The sequence below is a fragment of the Botrytis deweyae genome, assembly GCF_014898535.1.
Source record: "Botrytis deweyae strain B1 chromosome Unknown BDEW_056, whole genome shotgun sequence".
Taxonomy (NCBI): Eukaryota; Fungi; Ascomycota; class Leotiomycetes; order Helotiales; family Sclerotiniaceae; genus Botrytis; species Botrytis deweyae.
In genome coordinates this window covers 26282-44713 of record NW_024066263.1, presented here as the reverse complement: position 1 = coordinate 44713, position 18432 = coordinate 26282, and the positions used below count along the sequence as shown (strand labels likewise).

Sequence of the window (18432 nt, the reverse complement as noted above, 5' to 3'; positions counted from 1 at the left end):
TTTTAAATAAATATATGAATAAATAAATAATACTAATAATAATCATCGAGTTTCTTAGAAGCTAGATATAATAAACGATAAATAAAGAGTAATATATTGTAGATATTAAATTTTCTAAAATTAATAAGAAGTTTATTAGATCTGGATTCTGTATAATAGTTTTTCTATAGATAGAAGATTAATTCTATATTAGATTATTAGTATTTATTTATTGAGTTATCATATAAAATAATATAATTTTATATAATGATTATAATTGTGATTATATACTCACTACTACGTGTATAGACTCACGAGATAATATAATAGTAAAGTACAATTGTTCATCAAAAAGAGTAGTTTTAATAATTCAATTGAAATTTAAAATTCAATTTTATTTTATTTTATTTTATTCGAATTGACATATTATATTTTTTAAATATTAAAGAATAATTAGTTTAAGATTTATTTACAAAAAATGAGATTTGGGCTTAAAAATTCAATAGTAGTCTTTTCTATCAAAATTTTTAATGAGAAATTATATATTCTATTATCAAAACTTTAATCTCGATTCTTTTTATTCAAATTTTATTTTATATAGAATTTTTTGCTTAATGATTATATGTTTCAATTTCAAAAAGATTTGATAAACATTTGAATTTCAATAGAATTATTAAACCTGCTTTTTTGATATGAAATTATACTTTCTTCTCAATTGTTTCGTGAGGCTGTACACCTACTAGTGGTTCCATCTCTTTATTAGAGATTGTATAAAATTACTGAGAATATAAATGTAAATATAAATATGAAAAGATAAGTCTTTTTAATACGAGTTTTTATTTTGCTTTTTAAGTATAAATAGTATCTTATATAATATTTTTGAGTATTCAAGAAAATCAATAAGTGGGTATTTTCGGAGGAAAGATTTTGTGGAATAGAGGTTATACTCGTAGTAGTTTCTAGTATATGATTTTCTATAGGTATATGTATTGGAGTGCTTTTATACTGAAAAGGAGATTCTATATAATCGAAATGAGAGGCGGGAATTGAGTATTATCTGAAAGGATTTTGATTATTTGAATATCTCTTTAAGATTACGATATTAAATATATATGTTTCTGATTATTGATATAAGGAAAATTCAAATTTAATATTTGATTTAAAATGAGTTTATGATATATAATTTACTAAAGAAATTTTTAAAAGAATGCTTAATTTCCGTCTCTTATTTCGATTACGTAGAGAGAGGATGGTTTCTGCTCTCTGCTACCTCGCTCGATAAAGAAAGGGGGCCGAAAAAAGAAAATACAAAGAAGATAAATGATTGAGGTATAATACAGGTCCTAATATAACTTTCATAACTTAAATTCCCATTCAACATTCGCAAAATAATTACACTTCTAATTTTCCATTCACCTTTCTCTCTGAACTCAGAAAAGACAAAACACGACCAATAAATTCCACTACCCAACACAGCTACTAAAATATCATCCACACTGTATCGTAAAGTCCAAATTCAGACGATCGCGAGGCTCCTCCGCCCCCCTCATCTTTTCCTTTCTCACAATCAATTCTCCCGTCTCCTCATCACAATCAAAAAATCCCACCTGGAAACTGTGGAAAATCTCCACACTCACGATCTTCGCATTCCCAAGCTGATTCTTGTGCTGTGCAAGTAACCATCCAATACCTTTCCCGTTCGGTGTTCCCAGAAGTGCAGCTCCATACCCTTTGGAATCATTGATCTCGACTAACAATCCGTTGGGTGGGAAGATTATTTTTTCTTCTTCCAGGATCTCGGTGATTACTGAGAGGGTTTCGGAATTGGTGATGTGCGATCGGATTATGTGTTTGAGATTTTTGAGGGGGGTGGATGTTTTAGTGCATTCTTCATGCCATGAGAGATAGGTTATGTCGGACCATGTCTGGAGAGTAGTTGCTGATACGTTGTCTACTGGCTCGCCTGTCACTATCGCCTTTGATTGTTTAGTGAAGTAGGGGGATTTCGAATCGATGCTAATGATTATTCCATCCTGGAAGATTTATGTGTTAGTCAGTTTACAGTATCCAGACAATGTGATAACTCGATTCTAGATTGTCACTAAGAATGCCTTCTTTGAAATTGAGCAACAAAACTCTGCGTGACTTGTGTCAGGAATAAGCTTGCCTTTGTATTCATTGCGTAGTAAAAATGACCATCTTCTTCCTATCTTCAGTTAGCTCACATGCTTCATAATGCAGTTCTAACTTGATCAAGTGTATTTGGAGATAAAATGAGATAGTATCAAAGCAAGTACACATCTTTCGCTTCAGAAAAAGGGGTTCAAGGACCACCTGTCCACCACTTGCAAACCCAATATAAATCCTGCCGCAAGAGCTCTCAAAGCAACTAAAATGAGAAACATCCATATTTGTAGTTTTTTCTCTTCTCAAAAGGAAAAAATTCCTAACGTCAACCCCAAATCTCAAAATATACATTTCACCCAAAGAACAAAAGCAGATAATCTTACCCCAGTAGTCTGACCCAATGTACTATCAGCTTTACCAAAATGCTTAGTCAAGATCCCCTCCCAATTCTCTCCAAAATTCGACCTGGTAATTTTCCTTATGTGCTCCAAATTATGAAATGCGGATGAAACTTCCTGGCGATCTATTTTGATAGCCCATCCGTTTTCTTCTCTTGATTCGGGTCTGTCGAAAATACTTTGGGTTGGATAATCGTCTTGAGTATCGTCATCTTGAGAGATTCGTTGCAGCATTAGTTGACCTGCAGTTTTAGCTTCTGAGGGCGCGTCCATATTTCAGAGGTGAATATGTTGTTCGTCACGTATTTGTGATATGTGACGAGTGTAAGAAATTAAGAAGGAAAATTTGAGTTTTCGTGGTAGAATACAGACTGATTTTATAGCCGTAGATATGTTATTTTTGTTTGCCTGGATTTTTTAGTTTTGTCATGAGAGCATGTCACTGACTGATTTTGTTTAGTGTCTTGTGAGTAAATCAACAGATTCAAGTGAAAATGTCAACAGCATTCTAGATGCAATACGAAATAAAGTCTTACATTGATGAATTACCAGTGACCAGGCTAGTCTAACACCAATTTGACTGGTTATTCTAAGGCCTAGAAGATGCGGTCCTCTTTGGGAATGTTGAAACATCACTGAAGTTACATTCTCTTCTGTTCATTCTCCTCATCTAGATGTAATATTATTATTAACTTTCATTTTATAGGCACGGAATGAGTTAGAACAGGAATGAATCAAAGTATGGAATTGTTGGTATCACCTCGGTGTTGATTATGACGTCTTCATGATAGTCATAATGCATTGATTGATATTGTGTCTTCTTTATTCTAGATTCAGAGATACGAGACCTATATGCAATAAGTTAGTCCGCTAGTGTGCTAGTGCATTCACGTATGCATATTCACTCGTATCGCTACAGGAATCTTCAGCCTTGAGAACATGGCAGGCTCTAGATCCTCATCCGCAAGAGTTGATCAAAGTAGAAGAACTAGTGAACAGAAGCCACGACCTCGGGAGCTCACAAAGTCAGCCTAAGCCATCTCGAATATAAGAACTAGTGAATAACGCCATGCTTAAGGGAATAGATATATCACATCACGGTGTTTGGTATTCTCCATGTCTTTCCATCATCATTGTACAAAGACTACTCTACTCCCCTTAGACTTCTATCAGGGGCTTCTTTCTAGAGAGTTATATAACTCTAAAAGATATGGCTCTGGTTTAAAATGCATCTATGGATATTGTCAGTCGTCTGCAGATGTATAAATTAAATGAAGAACTCTTGATGACTTGTGATATGTGCACTACTAATGTAATTCACTCACGCGCCATTATTCTCTAGAATGAAATTCAATATCTTCACCATCTCACTCTACTTGTTTCAAATCTGATACTCCAAATAAGAGATTATTCTTCGAAAATCATTATGAAAGCCAGAGCTCCGTTTCATGCCGAGCCGTATCACGTCATTCTCATATCAAAAACCAGTGAATAGAGCGGTTTTGAGAATATTCACATTGGATCAAATGAATCACGTACAATTGGAGCTGGCTTTCAGGTTCTTGGCCTACCTACTTAAAGTTTTCTCTTCAGTTCCTTCTTCTTATTTCTTTCTTCTTTAAGCAATCATGTCGAGCTCTCAAATGGAGACTATGTTAGGGGATATCGATCAAGTACGTATATTTCTTTCCTTGCGCTCATTCAATTATTTTTCATTTCCATTCAAGTTTCTCTCTCCTTTCAAAGCTAGCAGTACTACTCGATCATACAATTGTTGAGATTAAGTTGTGAAAAGGTGTAAAGTCATCCGATTGGCTCGGCTGAAGCACAGACTTGTTTACCTCATATCCCTCAGCTCCCAGCTTCAAATAGATTTCATTCAACAATACTGATTTACTTGGGTAGTCTATCATTGATAATTACCATCAAAGAACTTTGGAGATGACTGGAGAGAACGAGGATCTTGGTAGTAAGTTCTAATATTTTTAACGATTCTTTTGTTATTCCAGTAGCTCTTAATGGGCTATCTTCCGTTAAGCAGCACGTTCAATACACTCAAGGAAGTACCAAAATGTCTGTTCATATTTCCAAATACCCCATGATTGTTGTAATGAGCTCTTAACTTATTTCTTGATCTGGATTTGAGAGCTATCTAGCTTTTTTCTATTCAACACATACCAGCATATCCAACACCAGTTTTCTCTGTTCCTTTTATAGAGAACTTTCCCATCTACTATCGGTTTCTTGTCTGAGCTATCATACTCCATTTCTTGAGGAATCAATAAGCGATAATCTTGTCTTTGGGTCGATTTGAGAACTGTCTGGGATTGTTCTGTCTAGGAGTCTTCAAATTCTTGCGTTCATCTCCAATCAATTCCTTTTATGCCCAAAGCAAGCCTGTTTCTCAAAGTCTACAAAGATATTCCAGAGAATAGTCCATAGTCTTGTTTCTGGAAGCTTTTAGACCTAGTGGTCACTGAATGGTACAAGTCATTGTATGTTTCTGTCATTCAGACGTCAAATCCTTGACCTCCTGTTAGAATAATTTTGAGAACAACTTGAAGAACTACCCTAGAGCCACTTATTTCCTTGTCCTTCTCACATTCATTTTGAGGATGACTACATCTTATTTTCCCAAACCACTTTACATTTTGCTGCAATTAATAATTCATTTCTTGGAATGAATTCATAAATGATGCTATTGGACAACATCATCTCTTCATCTCTTCATGTCCTCGAATCTCTTTTTGAGAACAGTCTACATTTCTTGTTCATGAGAGAGACTTCAATTCTTCCTATCTCGGCCGAACTCCAAATACTGCATCATTTCATTCATTCATTCATTCATTCAATCATCCAACAATCTCTTATTCACTACTCGGAACATGAACTTTTTCAAGAGTTCACTTCACCATAATCAACTCTGCAATCAAGTTCCTTTCACCGCCTTCCCATTACTTTATACCTATTTAACCTCGAAATTCAAAACTGACTTTTCCTCTTCTTCCAAACAAAGTTGTGGCAGATCCTACAACCTCGGAACCTTTATTCGAAACCCATGGTGAGTTAGTTCTATGACTCAATTACCCAACATCCAAACCTTCTTATCTAAATTATCAACAGCTCTCACCATGGCAAACTCTCCTTACTTAATGTGCGAACCAATGCACCTGGGACAAGAGCGCTTTCAACGCTGGCCGTCCCCAGCCACTCACACTGGACCTCCATACCTCACGTTCTGCCTCGCAATCTTAAAAAATCGCGACAACCAACCTCCATTTACTATCAACCTTCCCTCAGATCTCTATCGCGACATCAAGAAGTCGCAAAGAATCCGCGACCAGATGCCAGATATCAACCTCGCAGATATGTCTGGAGATGATATTATGGATGATATTCCTTGGCCCGACTATCACGATATTGAGATCCCGCCAATATCTGAGAATCTACTCCAAAGTATTCGATACAATATGAATCTAATGGAACCCGAACTCCTTGGTCCGATTAAAGGTCCTACAATCAGTGATGAGGACTTCGTCTTTATCAAGCTTAATTTGAATCAAAAGAGAACGAGAGAAGAACCATATGACGATATTCCTTATCTTGTACATGAGCATAGATTCTTCCAGGGAAGAGAGCAGAGCTTTGATTCTGCTATGAGGTATTTTATACTCCGGTTCCTAATGTCAAATCCTACTATTGTCCGAGACTGACATTGACATTTGTATAGAGCTAGAGAAGGCCCAGAAATACCAGAATGGACACATCGAGGTTTCGATATTAATGATGAAGAAGATGTAAGTCTTTCATCCCCATATATCTCTTTTCATCCTTCTTCTTTCCATACCCATGAATCGCAACAATCCAAAGACTAACATCTCATCCCAGATGGCCTTATCAGACCGTCGAGAAATTCAAAAGGGCCTCCGAAGCTATGATGCTACCTACCGTGCAAATTACCTGAACCCCGATCTTGTACCCGAAAAGAGATTAGGTTCATCGAAAAAATCAGGTGCTATGACAAACTGGTATCGAAAAGGTCCTATAGGACGCAGTCGAAACCCTCCTCCAAAACCCCGACAAGATGTTGCGGAGAGAATTTCTCAAGATCATATATGGCTTCTCCAGCAAGATAGCCTAGCTTCGGCCAAAGATAATGAAGATAATGAGATGAGTAGAATGAGTGTGAGTGGTGGGGGGAATGCCGTTGGTGCTGAAGTCATTGACGAAATAAGTGCTACGATTGATACTCCTGGTCCTTCCGGGTTTAATTCTGTATTCTGTCAAATGGGTACCATGAATGGAGCACCTGGTCCTTGGGGATACAAGTCTAGTTCTGTTGGTGCAAATGATGTTCCTGCTTCAGGATACAACTTTGCTGCTAGCACTGTCAACAATGCTGCTGGTCCTTCTGGATATAATTTTGGAACCGTTTCAGTAGTTGTTCCCACCAATGCATCAACAACTGTCGCCAATAATACACCAGATACTCTGATATACAATTCTGGAGCTGTTTTAAGTGCTGCTCCTATGGATACACCAATGGCTTCTTTCATTATTGATGCGCCAAAGCCTCCAGTACACAATACCGGTCTCAATGCAGGTTCCAATGCAAGGAACTTTGCAAACACCGCACCAGGCCCTTCTGTGTACAACTCTGAGACTATCGAAAGTAACAGTTCAAGCATCATGGCAGCTCCTTCCGGATATACTTCTGGACCTGGCATAAACAACACAATTAACACTGCAGCAATCCCTTCGGGACACAACACCTTGTCAACTCCGACTCCAAGAGATTCAATCAGTACAAGAGGAAGTGGTGGAACAAATACCTTGAGCGACTCTTCCCGTCCTATCCCAAATTACAATCAAGGATATGCTAAATCTCTAGCCGAGCCCGTCAGACACAACTATGCTAACTCTTTCCCCACACATGCCGCCTCTATCCCACAGAGCATAGACCCTCACAACTTTATTGAAGTTCAATCTCGACCAATTGCCCAGCAATCCAATCTTCCCCTTGCAGCCGCATCCACACCCGCACCTGGAAGTGAAGAAATCCTTCAAACACCATCAACAAGCCAAGACCCCAACTTGGAGAACCTCATTCCCATCAACAAAAGGATGGCTGCAAGAGACGAGAAAGATGAAGACTGGCAGCCAGGTCAAAAGCCAAAACCAAAAGCCACCCGAAAGACTGCTATTTCTAAAGCTGCCACTGCCAATCCGATCGCACCAAAAACAATCACTCGTAAAACTCCTACTCCAAGGACCAGGAAGCCAAAGACTCCTGTTCCCAGTGTCGCTGATCCCATGGCTACCAGGCCCACAGTTGGAACACCCAACCTCATCAAGCCAGCTGCCGCCCCCAAAACTAGGAAATCTAGAGCCGCTGCTCCCAAAACTGTCGGACCCAAGTCTGCTGCGCTCAAAGCTACTGTTCCTAGAGCTGTCACCACTAGAAATTCCGCTCCAATGACTGCAGCTCCTAGCACCGCAACCACCAAAGTTCCCGCCACAAGAGCTAGTTCCAAGCCCAACACCCCCAGGCCTTCCTCATCTGCCTCAACCCCCAGTCTCAAAGCACCCGTCACCAGAAAATCCTCTCTCAAGAAGAGCGTTTCGGAAGAAAGTGCCGACGGTACATGGGAGCCTGATGAATAAGACTCTTAAGAAAGAGGTTCACCTTCATTGCTCTCTATTCTTTCTTCCTTTTTAGGATTGTTTCTTTATATTTGGTGCTTTTCTTCTAAATTTCGATGATATGATATCCTGATTTGGTCTGCGTTGGATGTGGATGGATTTTGAGAAGTTTTTGCAAGGCGTTGGATTTATAAAGGAAAGACTTAAGGAAGGAAGGAAGGAAGGAAGGAAAGAAAGGCTTGATATAGATAATGAGTTCATGAGTTGATGAGGAATTTTTCGAGCCAGCACTACCCAAATACTTGATATGGTTAATCTGCTCGGCGTTTGTTGATAACATTTTCCGAGGATAGTGTTGAGGAACGTCTTTTTTCTTCATTACTTTCTTTAGTTAGATAAATATTTTGATTCGTTAAGGACTTTATTAGAGATGAAGAGAATTAGGAAGAATCAAACTAATACGTAGATAGATCTAGCATATCAGAAGAACCGACAGTGATTTCCCAAACACGCATGGAATCATAAACACTTAAGAGATCTGTATTCCTGCATTACTCGAATCAAGAAATAGGATGATTGACTTCTTAAGAGACTATCTCAAGATGATAAGGATGCAAAAATTGTTTTATTGCTTTCGTCTTTCCTTCTTTCTATCAATTTGTTTAAAGCCACCATGGGATCATTTATTCCCGTTTCCATTACCACCTATCCCAATTTATCACGATACTCGATTATATAATCAAAAGTATCCCCTTCCGTACCGCCAATAACCCCATCCCATAACAATATCGACGATATAACAATACTCCAACCCCCTCCCATCCGCCCAGTCCATATAGCCCCAAATCAGCAACCGTAACCATCCCACTCACCCAGTACCTATCGTACACCAACCCATAATCATACAAGTAACCCCAGCCACCCAATCAATCTGTATCACCACCCATCCATCTCAGTTCCCATGCATACACCCTCTACTAGCTCTCCTCGCATGATAAACCACACTCCTCCCAATCCCACACCCATGAGATCCCGTCCTCGAATGTGATTCCGAGATATCTGAATCGTAACATCGATTCAAGTTCGCATAGTGATTATCTGAAACGACGGCTGTTGACGCAATAGCTTTCTCTTTCATGAGTGATATTCTGTTAAGATGTTATCAGGATTTGAAGGTGTCGAAAGAGATTTGAGAAGTGGGAAGGCTAACTTACTCATCCTCGGAATAACCGGGGAGATTGACTGCTGGGCCTTCTTGAAAATTGAAGGGTGCACTCTGTGATGGTCATGTCAGAGATCGTGCAATGCGGAACCCGAATATATGGATATATACTTACTATAGATAAAGGTTTGGGAGTTTTTGATTTTAATCCAAGGGTTTCAGCACATTTATTGCTGAACTTTAAGAGTGTAGCTTTGAGTTGTATGCAGGACATGTTGATAAATGATTGAATTGAGATTGAGATGAAAGTATGTGCGTATATAAATATATATATCTGTGATGTCTAACGATAAGTAATTGTTATGTTGGTAATTGAATGTCCTCGTGATGTTATACCGTAGATTGAGAACGGGTATGAAAATGTAAGGCAGACGCGCTTTTCTGAAACGATGAATATGCAGGATATTGGAAGACGCGTGACTGAGGAATGACTGTAATTAATGACACAAGAAAATAAATGAAAGAATGATTGTTGATGTAGGTATGTTGCTGACTATAAAAGAAGAAGAAGAAGAAGAATTGCTGAAGAGCTGTCTGCCAATGCCTCGAATAATAAGACTGGCGATGGTTGAACAAGATATATGAGAAAAATAGATTGAAGAGAGGAAAATAAATTTGTGAATATGAATTGCCAGTTTGCTGTCAAGGGCAACGATACTATCATATGAGAAATTACACAGAGTCAGTACTACAATGAGTACTACTTCGGGTGCATCAAAATTCCCATTCTTTGGTACGCCTCAAAGTAACGGCAATCCGGCGACGTAACGTGGCGGATTCCTTACTCCAAAGCTTGAAGGAAATGAGAAGTTCCCTTGATTGCTCCCTTATCAGATGAGGCCCTTCTGGAATGTTGATGATCAAGATGTATCGCTTCTTTTCTACTAAATCTGTCAAAGGGGGGGTTAACGAGCTGAATACGTTTAATGTCAAAAGGACTACTAGATCCCTGGTAACTTATGAGTAGACAAACAATTCAAGTCGGTAGCACCATACAATGTTAACAATAAGTAATAAAGAAATAAAAGAATGAAATTGTCCTCAATTCATCAACATGACTAAATTGACTTGAAGTAAATTGATGAATTACATAAAATTCCCCTTCAATAATTATGATGTACAGATTCAAATCAGGGAGGCACGGAATGTCGCCCCAAGAACATACCCGGAATAAGGGAAAAGCGTGGAAATGTGAGGGAGCACAACAGGAAGATAGGAAGTAGGAAGGGTTGATCATGTGATTAACTTTTCAAAAGAATTCCCCCTTCCAATGATTTTGCAGCAAGGCTTATTGCTAGGTAATCTTCACCCATTCTTCAATTGTCTTGTCCAATCAAATGGATCCCTTGCGTTACTTTAGAAAATGGATCAACATTAATCCAAATCTTTTTACTTGACACAAGAATTCTTCGAGATTGTATCACTAATAAAATGTGCATATTGCTTGGCTACAAATTGATATCCGTGTACCAATGGCGTAGAAGCGCCATGGCCCATCAATGCCAGAATGACATTCGACATGTGTAGAACTTGATCATCAAAAATTAATTTCAGCGCCGTGGAAAGAGATAAGGTATATTCGTCATTCGTCTATATGGATCCTTCAATCGCTTATTTCTACTCGAATGCTCCTTTTTGACTAGAACTTATCGATTTGTGGCTCCGATTTCTGGTGTTAAAAGACTCAAAGTCGTTCGAGAGTTCTGTACTACAAGCACACATGTGTAGAAGTAATACTTAAAAGCCCTTATTTAGGGTAATCCTTCAAGTGGTAACTCTTCAGCTTGACGAATTGTTCAAAGCCAAATTTACTCAGAGTGACGCCCCTTCCGGAATTTTTCCATCCAGTCCATGCAAGGTCCTATCAATATTTGTGAGCCATGTTCATGTACATCATCAAAGGGTAGAGGTGACTTACAGGGCTTGGATAATCACATCTGTTCACAAAGACAGTTCCAGCCTCTACGTCTTCAGCTAATTCGGCTGCTTTGGCCGTGTCTTTGGTCCAAATTGAGGCGGTCAAGCCAAACTCACTGTCATTCATGAGTTTGATGGCTTCTTCATCATTCTTTACTTTCATCACGGGAATGACTGGACCGAAGGTCTCCTCAGTCATCACAGTCATGCTATGATCGACATTACCAAGCAACGTAGGTTTAACGTAGTTGCCTTCTGAAGGAGGAGACTTGAAGGTTTCATTCTCGGGCGTGAGATCCTTGGCACCCTTATCTAATGCATCCTTGATATGTGCCTCGATCGTTTCCTTTGACCTCTTTGAGACGACGGGGCCGACATGCTGCATAAGCAAGTAGTAAGTATTTAGCCAGCGATAATTGTGTGTGAGGTACTTACCGTTTCCTTATTGAAAGGATCACCTAATTTGTAGTTCTTCAAGACATTCTGCAACGCCTCAATGAATTCATCATGGATCTTCTCATCAACGTAGATTCTTTCCAAGCTACAACAACTTTGACCCGAGTTGAAAACAGCTCCATCGACGATCTCCTCAGCTGCCCACGCTACATCAACATCACCTCTTACGTATGCGGGATCTTTACCACCAAGTTCGAGTCCAACATTCACGATTCTATCTGCTGCTGCCTTAGCTGTAGCCAAACCACCAGCTACAGATCCAGTGAAGCACACGAGAGCTACCTTTGGATCTCTAACAATAGATTCGATAATGAGGGGGGAGCCGCAATGGAAATATTGGATGACGTTATCTGGAAGGCCAGCTTCAGAGAAGATGGATGCCATATGTTCAACAATTGTAGGCGTCTGCGGAGATGGCTTGAGAATGACCGAGTTACCGGCGAGAAGAGCAGGTATCAGAGAGTTGACGAGAATAAGATAGGGGTACTGAAAATAACAAGTTAGCCAGAGAAATGAGGGCCCGGAAAACAACACTTACGTTCCATGCAAAGAGGATGAGACATGGTCCAACTGGCACCTTTCTGATGAATCTCTTGAATCCTTTCTCTGCCTCTCCATCTGTGTCTTTCAATGCATCCTCACTGATCTTCAAAAGGTATTCGCCCCTCTTCACAGCCGTGGTAACTTCTTTCGCAGTATAGGCAATGGGTCGGCCCATCTGTTCCGTCAACTCCTTTGCCAATTCATCTTGCTTATCGTTCAAGAGCTTAAGAGCCTTCTTTACGATATCTTGACGTTCTTTCAATGAAGTCTTACGATACTTCAAGAATGCTTCGGTGGCAGTGACGGGCAATTGCTGTAAATCTTCCGCAGAGATTCCAGTTCTGGTCAAGACTGGCTTGTTGGTGATAGGAGAAATGGTAGTGATTGTTTCGACAGACATTTTGGAAATTTTGTGTATTATTCTTTTAATTGTATGAAATTCAATACAACGCGCAACAAAACAATCACAATGAGACTCTTCTTATGTTGCAGATTTAATTCTAGTGGGGGTGGTGGTGGGATAAAGAGAGTCAAGCAAAGCTATCAGTGACGCCCACTTACCGGTATCGCTATGCGTCAATGTCATGACAGGATGTAACAGGGGTTCACCAGTGGTGCCGACAGATTCCAAGCCGCTAAAATTTTATACTTTTTGTGAATTCACCACCCAAAAAAATTGATAAGTGATCCTGGTCAAAATTTATAATTCTTTACCAAGGGCAATCCGAATTTCTTCCCATTCATCAATCAAGCTATTCGACCAACCAATCTACCAACCAAGCAATAAGTCAATCGATCAATCAATCACTCAGTCAAGCATAAGAATGGCGACGAGAAAGCACAACGATTTCCTAGATTTGGATGAGAGTGACGGAGATGAGAGTCAAGGATATAATTCGGAAGCAGAGGATCTCAAAAAGGGTGGCAGAAGTTTAAAGAGGAGAAAGGTTGATGACGATCAAAGCGATGACGAAGATATCGAACAGAATAGCGATCAAGAAGGACAGGACCCTAAGGATGATATAGTCGCAGAAGCTTCAAAAGAGATCGAATCGAAACCAGAATCGAAATCCAAACCAAAGAATACCTCGAAAGAATTGGAATTACCAGGAATTTCAAGGCCTCTCACGAAGAAGAATCTTGTCGCAAGTGCTGCTGCTATCAAGAAATCCGGCGTTGTCTATCTTTCCAGAATACCACCCTTCATGAAACCAACAAAATTACGATCACTCCTTGAACCATACGGTGACATTAATCGCATATTCATGACACCTGAAGATCCAGCTTCGCACACAAGACGAGTTCGCAATGGAGGAAATAAGAAGCGATCATTTGTGGATGGGTGGGTAGAATTTGTGAATAAAGCCGACGCCAAGAAAGTATGCGAACTATTGAATGCGAAGACAATTGGAGGCAAAAAAGGAAACTATTATCATGACGATGTATGGAATCTTCTCTATTTGAAGGGCTTTAAATGGAACAATTTGACGGAACAAATTGCGGCAGAAAATGCGGAGAGAAACAGCAGAATGAGAGCTGAAATCAGCAAGACGACGAAGGAGAATAAGGAATATGTACAAAACGTTGAACGCGCGAAGATACAAGAGGGCATGGAAGCTAAGAAGGCTGCAAAGAAGAGGAAGGATGGCGATGACGCCGAGGTCACAAAGGATGAAAACGTGGAGGCAAAGAAGCAGAAGAAGGATGCTAACAGACCAATGCGCTTCAAGCAAAATGCTCCAGCATTGAAGAACAAGACTCAGAGTCAACCAGAACAGGTGAAGAGGGTTTTGAGTAAGATTTTCTAGACTAATAAAATACATCGTGAAGGGAGTATCGCATCTACATAATTCAACTATCCCCATGTTGGCCTTCTCAATGAACTAAAGAAAACTTCCAACAATTTCAACAGATACATGTTGTGCTCTGTTGTCAACCACCCTTCAATCATTTCTTGTGTTGCTGCATCAACAGCTTTTCCAAAAGCATCAAAGTTTCTTCTCAATCCTTCCACATTGATATTCCTCCCCGAAGCTGCAGCATTCTTTTCCAACTTTTCCACCTGCATTTCGGCCATAGCACGCCAAGTTTCAATAGCTTGAAGATTATCATCTAAACTTTGAACGAGCTCAGCGTTGAAGGTAGCCTTCATTCTCAACTTTTCATATTGCTCCAAATCTACTCGAAATCCAGGAAGATGCATTTCCACATCTCTCCAGATAATTCTCAAGACGCTATGGGCGGTAGGTTGGCTATATAAAGGACTCGCTAGGTGCGTAGTCCATTCATGAATTGTTGCAGCCGCTCGTCTCTCTTGGTCTGGTCGGTAGCATCGTGGGTCTGTCTTTGCAATGATTCCAGTGCGGACTTGGCGAGCTAGAATTTCTCCCTGATCTTCAAATTCCAGCCAACCCGGAGGAAGTGGACCACGGGTGGGATTCAGTTTTGTTCTTTCATTTGTTGCAATGTTGTAGTAGAATTTTGACCCATCGCAGCATTGTCTTTGCTCCCACCACTCGGGGTTGGATATCGTTGCTTTGGGCATTGGATGGATTGTAGTTATTATGCTCTTTGTTTTCTTCCTCTCTTCGGAGTGATTGAATGATCGGACATAATTTCAGAGCGGCCATTGCCTACCTTTTATATCTTGGTCTTCACCAGTTGAATGTCCCTACAGAAATATTTCTATCTCACTCATAGCTTCTCCCCGATATTGGTACTGACGAAGAAACAATCATAGAGCCAGATGTGCTGACCTTATTGAAAATTCTCATACCAAATGTTGACCAGTCATAGTTGATATATCTTTGGTTTCACGATTCGTTAGTGATTGTCATTCCTTCTCTGGTTTACTGACGCGATCATATATTCTCCTTTTAGATGATGACTTTTCCATTTTTCATGACGTAAATTGTGAATTTCTAATTAGTTACTATTTATCTCAATATTTTTCAGTACACCCCACTTGACTTGTCACAACATCCCGAAAGCAATCAAACCTCGAATCATCACTGAAAGAGATGGGACTAATTCAATCTTGATATCCACATATGTAATGATTAAAGTCTACCCCCAGTAACTTTTCAGTCCAGGTGCCCTCTCAGCTTCCCAGTTCTAGGAGCAAAATATCCCATTATCTGCGTACCAAGCCTACATGTTCCCCTGTATATCCCTCCATGAATCTCCTCACCACACTCTCATCCTGCAATTTCCCAACAGCAGCACTCAAAGAATTCAACTCCTTCACCAAAAATCCAAGGATATCTTTATGCAGCCTCTCTCTCATCTTCTCCCCATGTTTACACGATTCATAATAATCTTGTCTTGCCTTTCTAGCCTCTTTCCTACTCCCTTCTGCTGCTTCCCAGAAGCTTCTGAGATGACTCATTGGTGCCGGAGATGCACATCTGGATTTCAAATACTTCATAAGATCTTCTTCTGCTTTATTGATACAGTAGAAATACTTCTCGCGCGCTTTTTTGGTGCTTTCTACTGCTTTTTCTGTTTCGGTGAAGATGCCTGGGGGAGTTTTAATAGGCGAAAGACGTTGGAATGTCGGTACATCATATCTTGCTTGTTCCCTGGCCCTTTGAAGGTAATAATGTTGGTAGTATCCGCGGTCTCCCATTTTACTTATTCGGGGTGGGTGGTGTTTCTGATAGGGATTGTATTCCAGATTCTCTACTGTGCTGATTCTGAAAATATAACTATGCCGCAACGATTTTGGATTCATTATATGGTCTTTGTTTGTTTGCATTTTCACAGCACTCAGATACATGATTGCATTATGAGATATCATGACGATGTTAAATTCGTGGCTGCTTTTTCCAAAGGTGTTCGCCAACACATAAGGAATCACTAGTAGTGGTATGGAAGAATATCGGGGAGGAGGGCTTACGGTGAATTTCAAAAAGTAGAATAAGACCGCATCGCATAATGAGACTTTTAAGACTTCATACAGTGTTTCTATCAAGATCTCAAAATACACCAATTATCATTTTGGCTTCATGAATCATCGATTCGCTAAAACAAATTGCATCATCTACCCGAACTTTCGTGCTATCTTCCCTTCACTTGGATCAAGTAACCTCAATCTCTTCTCGCCACTCCTACACTCTTTCTTCATATTCCCTGATAGCCCTCTCCTGATCCTGAGCTTTCCTCATTGCACTTCTAAACCGCACTTGTCTCTGATCAACCTTCCTCTGCAACTCCTCAGAATCTTTCTTCATGCCTTTATAATAGTTTTCTACATCTGTCCACCACATTCTACTACGCAAATCAGCTGCTTCCAATTGTCCCTCCAGCTTATGAATTCCTTCCTCGAGATACACAATTCTTCTTCTGAGTTGTTCGTATGTCAATTGGGGAGCAATTCTTGTCTGAGGATTTGCAGGGATTCTGTAACTACTAGAGGATTTAGAATATTGTTGCGAGTGATTGAAAGAAGACTCTGAGCTTGAAAATATTCCCATTTTGTCTTCTTTTGTTGTATTTACTCGAGTCTTTTAAGGAGGAGAACACTACTTTCATGATATTTTGGTTGATCTTCTCTACTCGTGATATATATTACCACTGTTTCAGAGTTTGCTGGTCCAAGTCATGATGATTGTAATACTATCTAATAACATTGATATGTCACACATTGACAGACTATAGTCACTATACAAACAATCCTCACGACTCATTTTTCGAGTTTGTTTATGAATCATTCATGGAGTGTATACACAGCAACTGATAAATTTGCTTTCCATTCCATATGCAAGGAGTTTAACAATCAACGAGTCATTCCATCAATCTTTGGCTAGTTTTGTCAAATTACTTGTCAAATACTGAGTTTTCACTGCACAAGCTACCTACTTTCAGATATTAAGTATCTATTCCACAATCCAAGTCAGGTCATTTGAATTTATGTTACAAATCACTTGTACGCAAGATCCAGAGCTTAGCTTCCATAATTGATCGATTCGCTAAGAAATTACAAAAATTTCCTACCAGGTACTATCCAAAATTCCACTTCTATAATCTCCCACTCACTTATCCCACTCACCTCCTGCCGCCTGTTTTTCTTTCTTCTCTTCTTCATTCCCACCCCCCCAATCTGCATTTGATTGAGCTTCTTCGACTCCTCCATTCCCAAAGCCCTGATCTCCTTGAGTCTCAGACTCAACTTTTTCCGTTTGATCCTCTTGACCCCCTTGATTCCTCCGTCCACCGTGACCATTTTCACCCCGATTACTCTCTCTGCTAAACTCATTCCTCTGAGCTCCATAACCATCCCCATCCCGATGATCATCTCTACCCACCCCACTATTTTCCACTCCCTCCCTCTCATACCTAGGCAATCCCAATTCATTCCTGTAATTCGCTTCCGTCCGCTCCAAACTCTCTTGTAGATTCGCATAATCCTCTCTCAGACCCCTGAATAAATTCTCCACGTATTTCCGCCACGCTGCAAGAGTATCCTTTTCGGACTTCACATAACTAGCTACATTCTTCTTCTCGGCCGAAATTTCCTTTTCCAGTGCGGTCACTTTTCTTCTGAGAAGATCGATTTCGGTTTTTTGTCGAACTTCGACTGGCGTTCGATTGAATATTGATGGCATGATTTTGGCGATGGATTTTTTTGCCGAGTTCGAACTCGGTAAATAAAGGTAAGAATAAGCAACTATCTGGCTTTGAAAGAAAATTCCCTAGCCTAGGTGAGAATCATAATGTTGAAATATCGAACTGGTTACCTTAGCACAATATATATTTCAAAATGTACAAAGTTTGCATACTCATCTATGTTGCACGACAAGCGACCACTGTCAAAGTGACTGTTGGTATTAATGAGGTAAGATGATAAAACGAGAAGTTTTCAGAATCTTCAAAGAGCAAACAATGAGCAATCAATTTCAAAGAACACTCCATCCTCGAAATGACTAACAACCATGAGTTAGAAGTGACCGCACCCATGAATATATGTAAAAGTTTGCAATATCTAAATCATCGTGGAAACCACAATTCTCCCCACAAACCCTCTCTCCAATCCACCTCCTTCATCCTTCCCTCCTCTCTCGCCTCCTCAAACTATCCATCCAAATCATCAGCCCTATCCTTCTCTACCCTTAACTTCCCCTCCATCTCATCATATTCCTGGCTTCT

The 18432-nt window shown here is 39.8% G+C and overlaps 9 protein-coding genes across 9 annotated transcripts; 2 read left to right on the top strand and 7 right to left on the bottom strand.

Moving 5' to 3' along the window:
- Positions 1-1466: 1466 nt before the first annotated feature.
- On the bottom strand, positions 1467-2777 carry EAE98_011969 (uncharacterized protein; the record flags this gene model as incomplete). The annotated part of the gene is made up of 3 exons (XM_038959593.1): positions 1467-2012; positions 2111-2185; positions 2463-2777. 3 exons carry the CDS (start codon positions 2775-2777, stop codon positions 1467-1469), a joined length of 936 nt encoding a protein of 311 aa, XP_038804017.1.
- A 2801-nt stretch (positions 2778-5578) lies between these two features.
- EAE98_011968 (uncharacterized protein) lies at positions 5579-8168 on the top strand (the record flags this gene model as incomplete). Its single annotated transcript, XM_038959592.1, has 3 exons — positions 5579-6165; positions 6235-6301; positions 6393-8168. The coding sequence occupies 3 exons, from the start codon at positions 5579-5581 to the stop codon at positions 8166-8168; spliced, it is 2430 nt and encodes an 809-aa protein (XP_038804016.1).
- Positions 8169-9099: 931 nt separating this feature from the next.
- EAE98_011967 (uncharacterized protein) lies at positions 9100-9583 on the bottom strand (the record flags this gene model as incomplete). The annotated part of the gene is made up of 3 exons (XM_038959591.1): positions 9100-9295; positions 9362-9423; positions 9485-9583. 3 exons carry the CDS (start codon positions 9581-9583, stop codon positions 9100-9102), a joined length of 357 nt encoding a protein of 118 aa, XP_038804015.1.
- A 1533-nt stretch (positions 9584-11116) lies between these two features.
- EAE98_011966 (uncharacterized protein) lies at positions 11117-12685 on the bottom strand (the record flags this gene model as incomplete). The annotated part of the gene is made up of 4 exons (XM_038959590.1): positions 11117-11230; positions 11288-11665; positions 11722-12228; positions 12281-12685. 4 exons carry the CDS (start codon positions 12683-12685, stop codon positions 11117-11119), a joined length of 1404 nt encoding a protein of 467 aa, XP_038804014.1.
- Positions 12686-13109: 424 nt separating this feature from the next.
- On the top strand, positions 13110-14093 carry EAE98_011965 (uncharacterized protein; the record flags this gene model as incomplete). The annotated part of the gene is made up of 1 exon (XM_038959589.1): positions 13110-14093. The coding sequence occupies one exon, from the start codon at positions 13110-13112 to the stop codon at positions 14091-14093; it is 984 nt and encodes a 327-aa protein (XP_038804013.1).
- Positions 14094-14140: 47 nt separating this feature from the next.
- EAE98_011964 (uncharacterized protein) lies at positions 14141-14830 on the bottom strand (the record flags this gene model as incomplete). Its single annotated transcript, XM_038959588.1, has 1 exon — positions 14141-14830. The coding sequence occupies one exon, from the start codon at positions 14828-14830 to the stop codon at positions 14141-14143; it is 690 nt and encodes a 229-aa protein (XP_038804012.1).
- A 588-nt stretch (positions 14831-15418) lies between these two features.
- EAE98_011963 (uncharacterized protein) lies at positions 15419-15913 on the bottom strand (the record flags this gene model as incomplete). The annotated part of the gene is made up of 1 exon (XM_038959587.1): positions 15419-15913. One exon carries the CDS (start codon positions 15911-15913, stop codon positions 15419-15421), a length of 495 nt encoding a protein of 164 aa, XP_038804011.1.
- A 481-nt stretch (positions 15914-16394) lies between these two features.
- Positions 16395-16760, bottom strand: EAE98_011962 (uncharacterized protein; the record flags this gene model as incomplete). Its single annotated transcript, XM_038959586.1, has 1 exon — positions 16395-16760. One exon carries the CDS (start codon positions 16758-16760, stop codon positions 16395-16397), a length of 366 nt encoding a protein of 121 aa, XP_038804010.1.
- A 558-nt stretch (positions 16761-17318) lies between these two features.
- On the bottom strand, positions 17319-17891 carry EAE98_011961 (uncharacterized protein; the record flags this gene model as incomplete). Its single annotated transcript, XM_038959585.1, has 1 exon — positions 17319-17891. The coding sequence occupies one exon, from the start codon at positions 17889-17891 to the stop codon at positions 17319-17321; it is 573 nt and encodes a 190-aa protein (XP_038804009.1).
- Between the last annotated feature and the right edge of the window lie 541 nt (positions 17892-18432).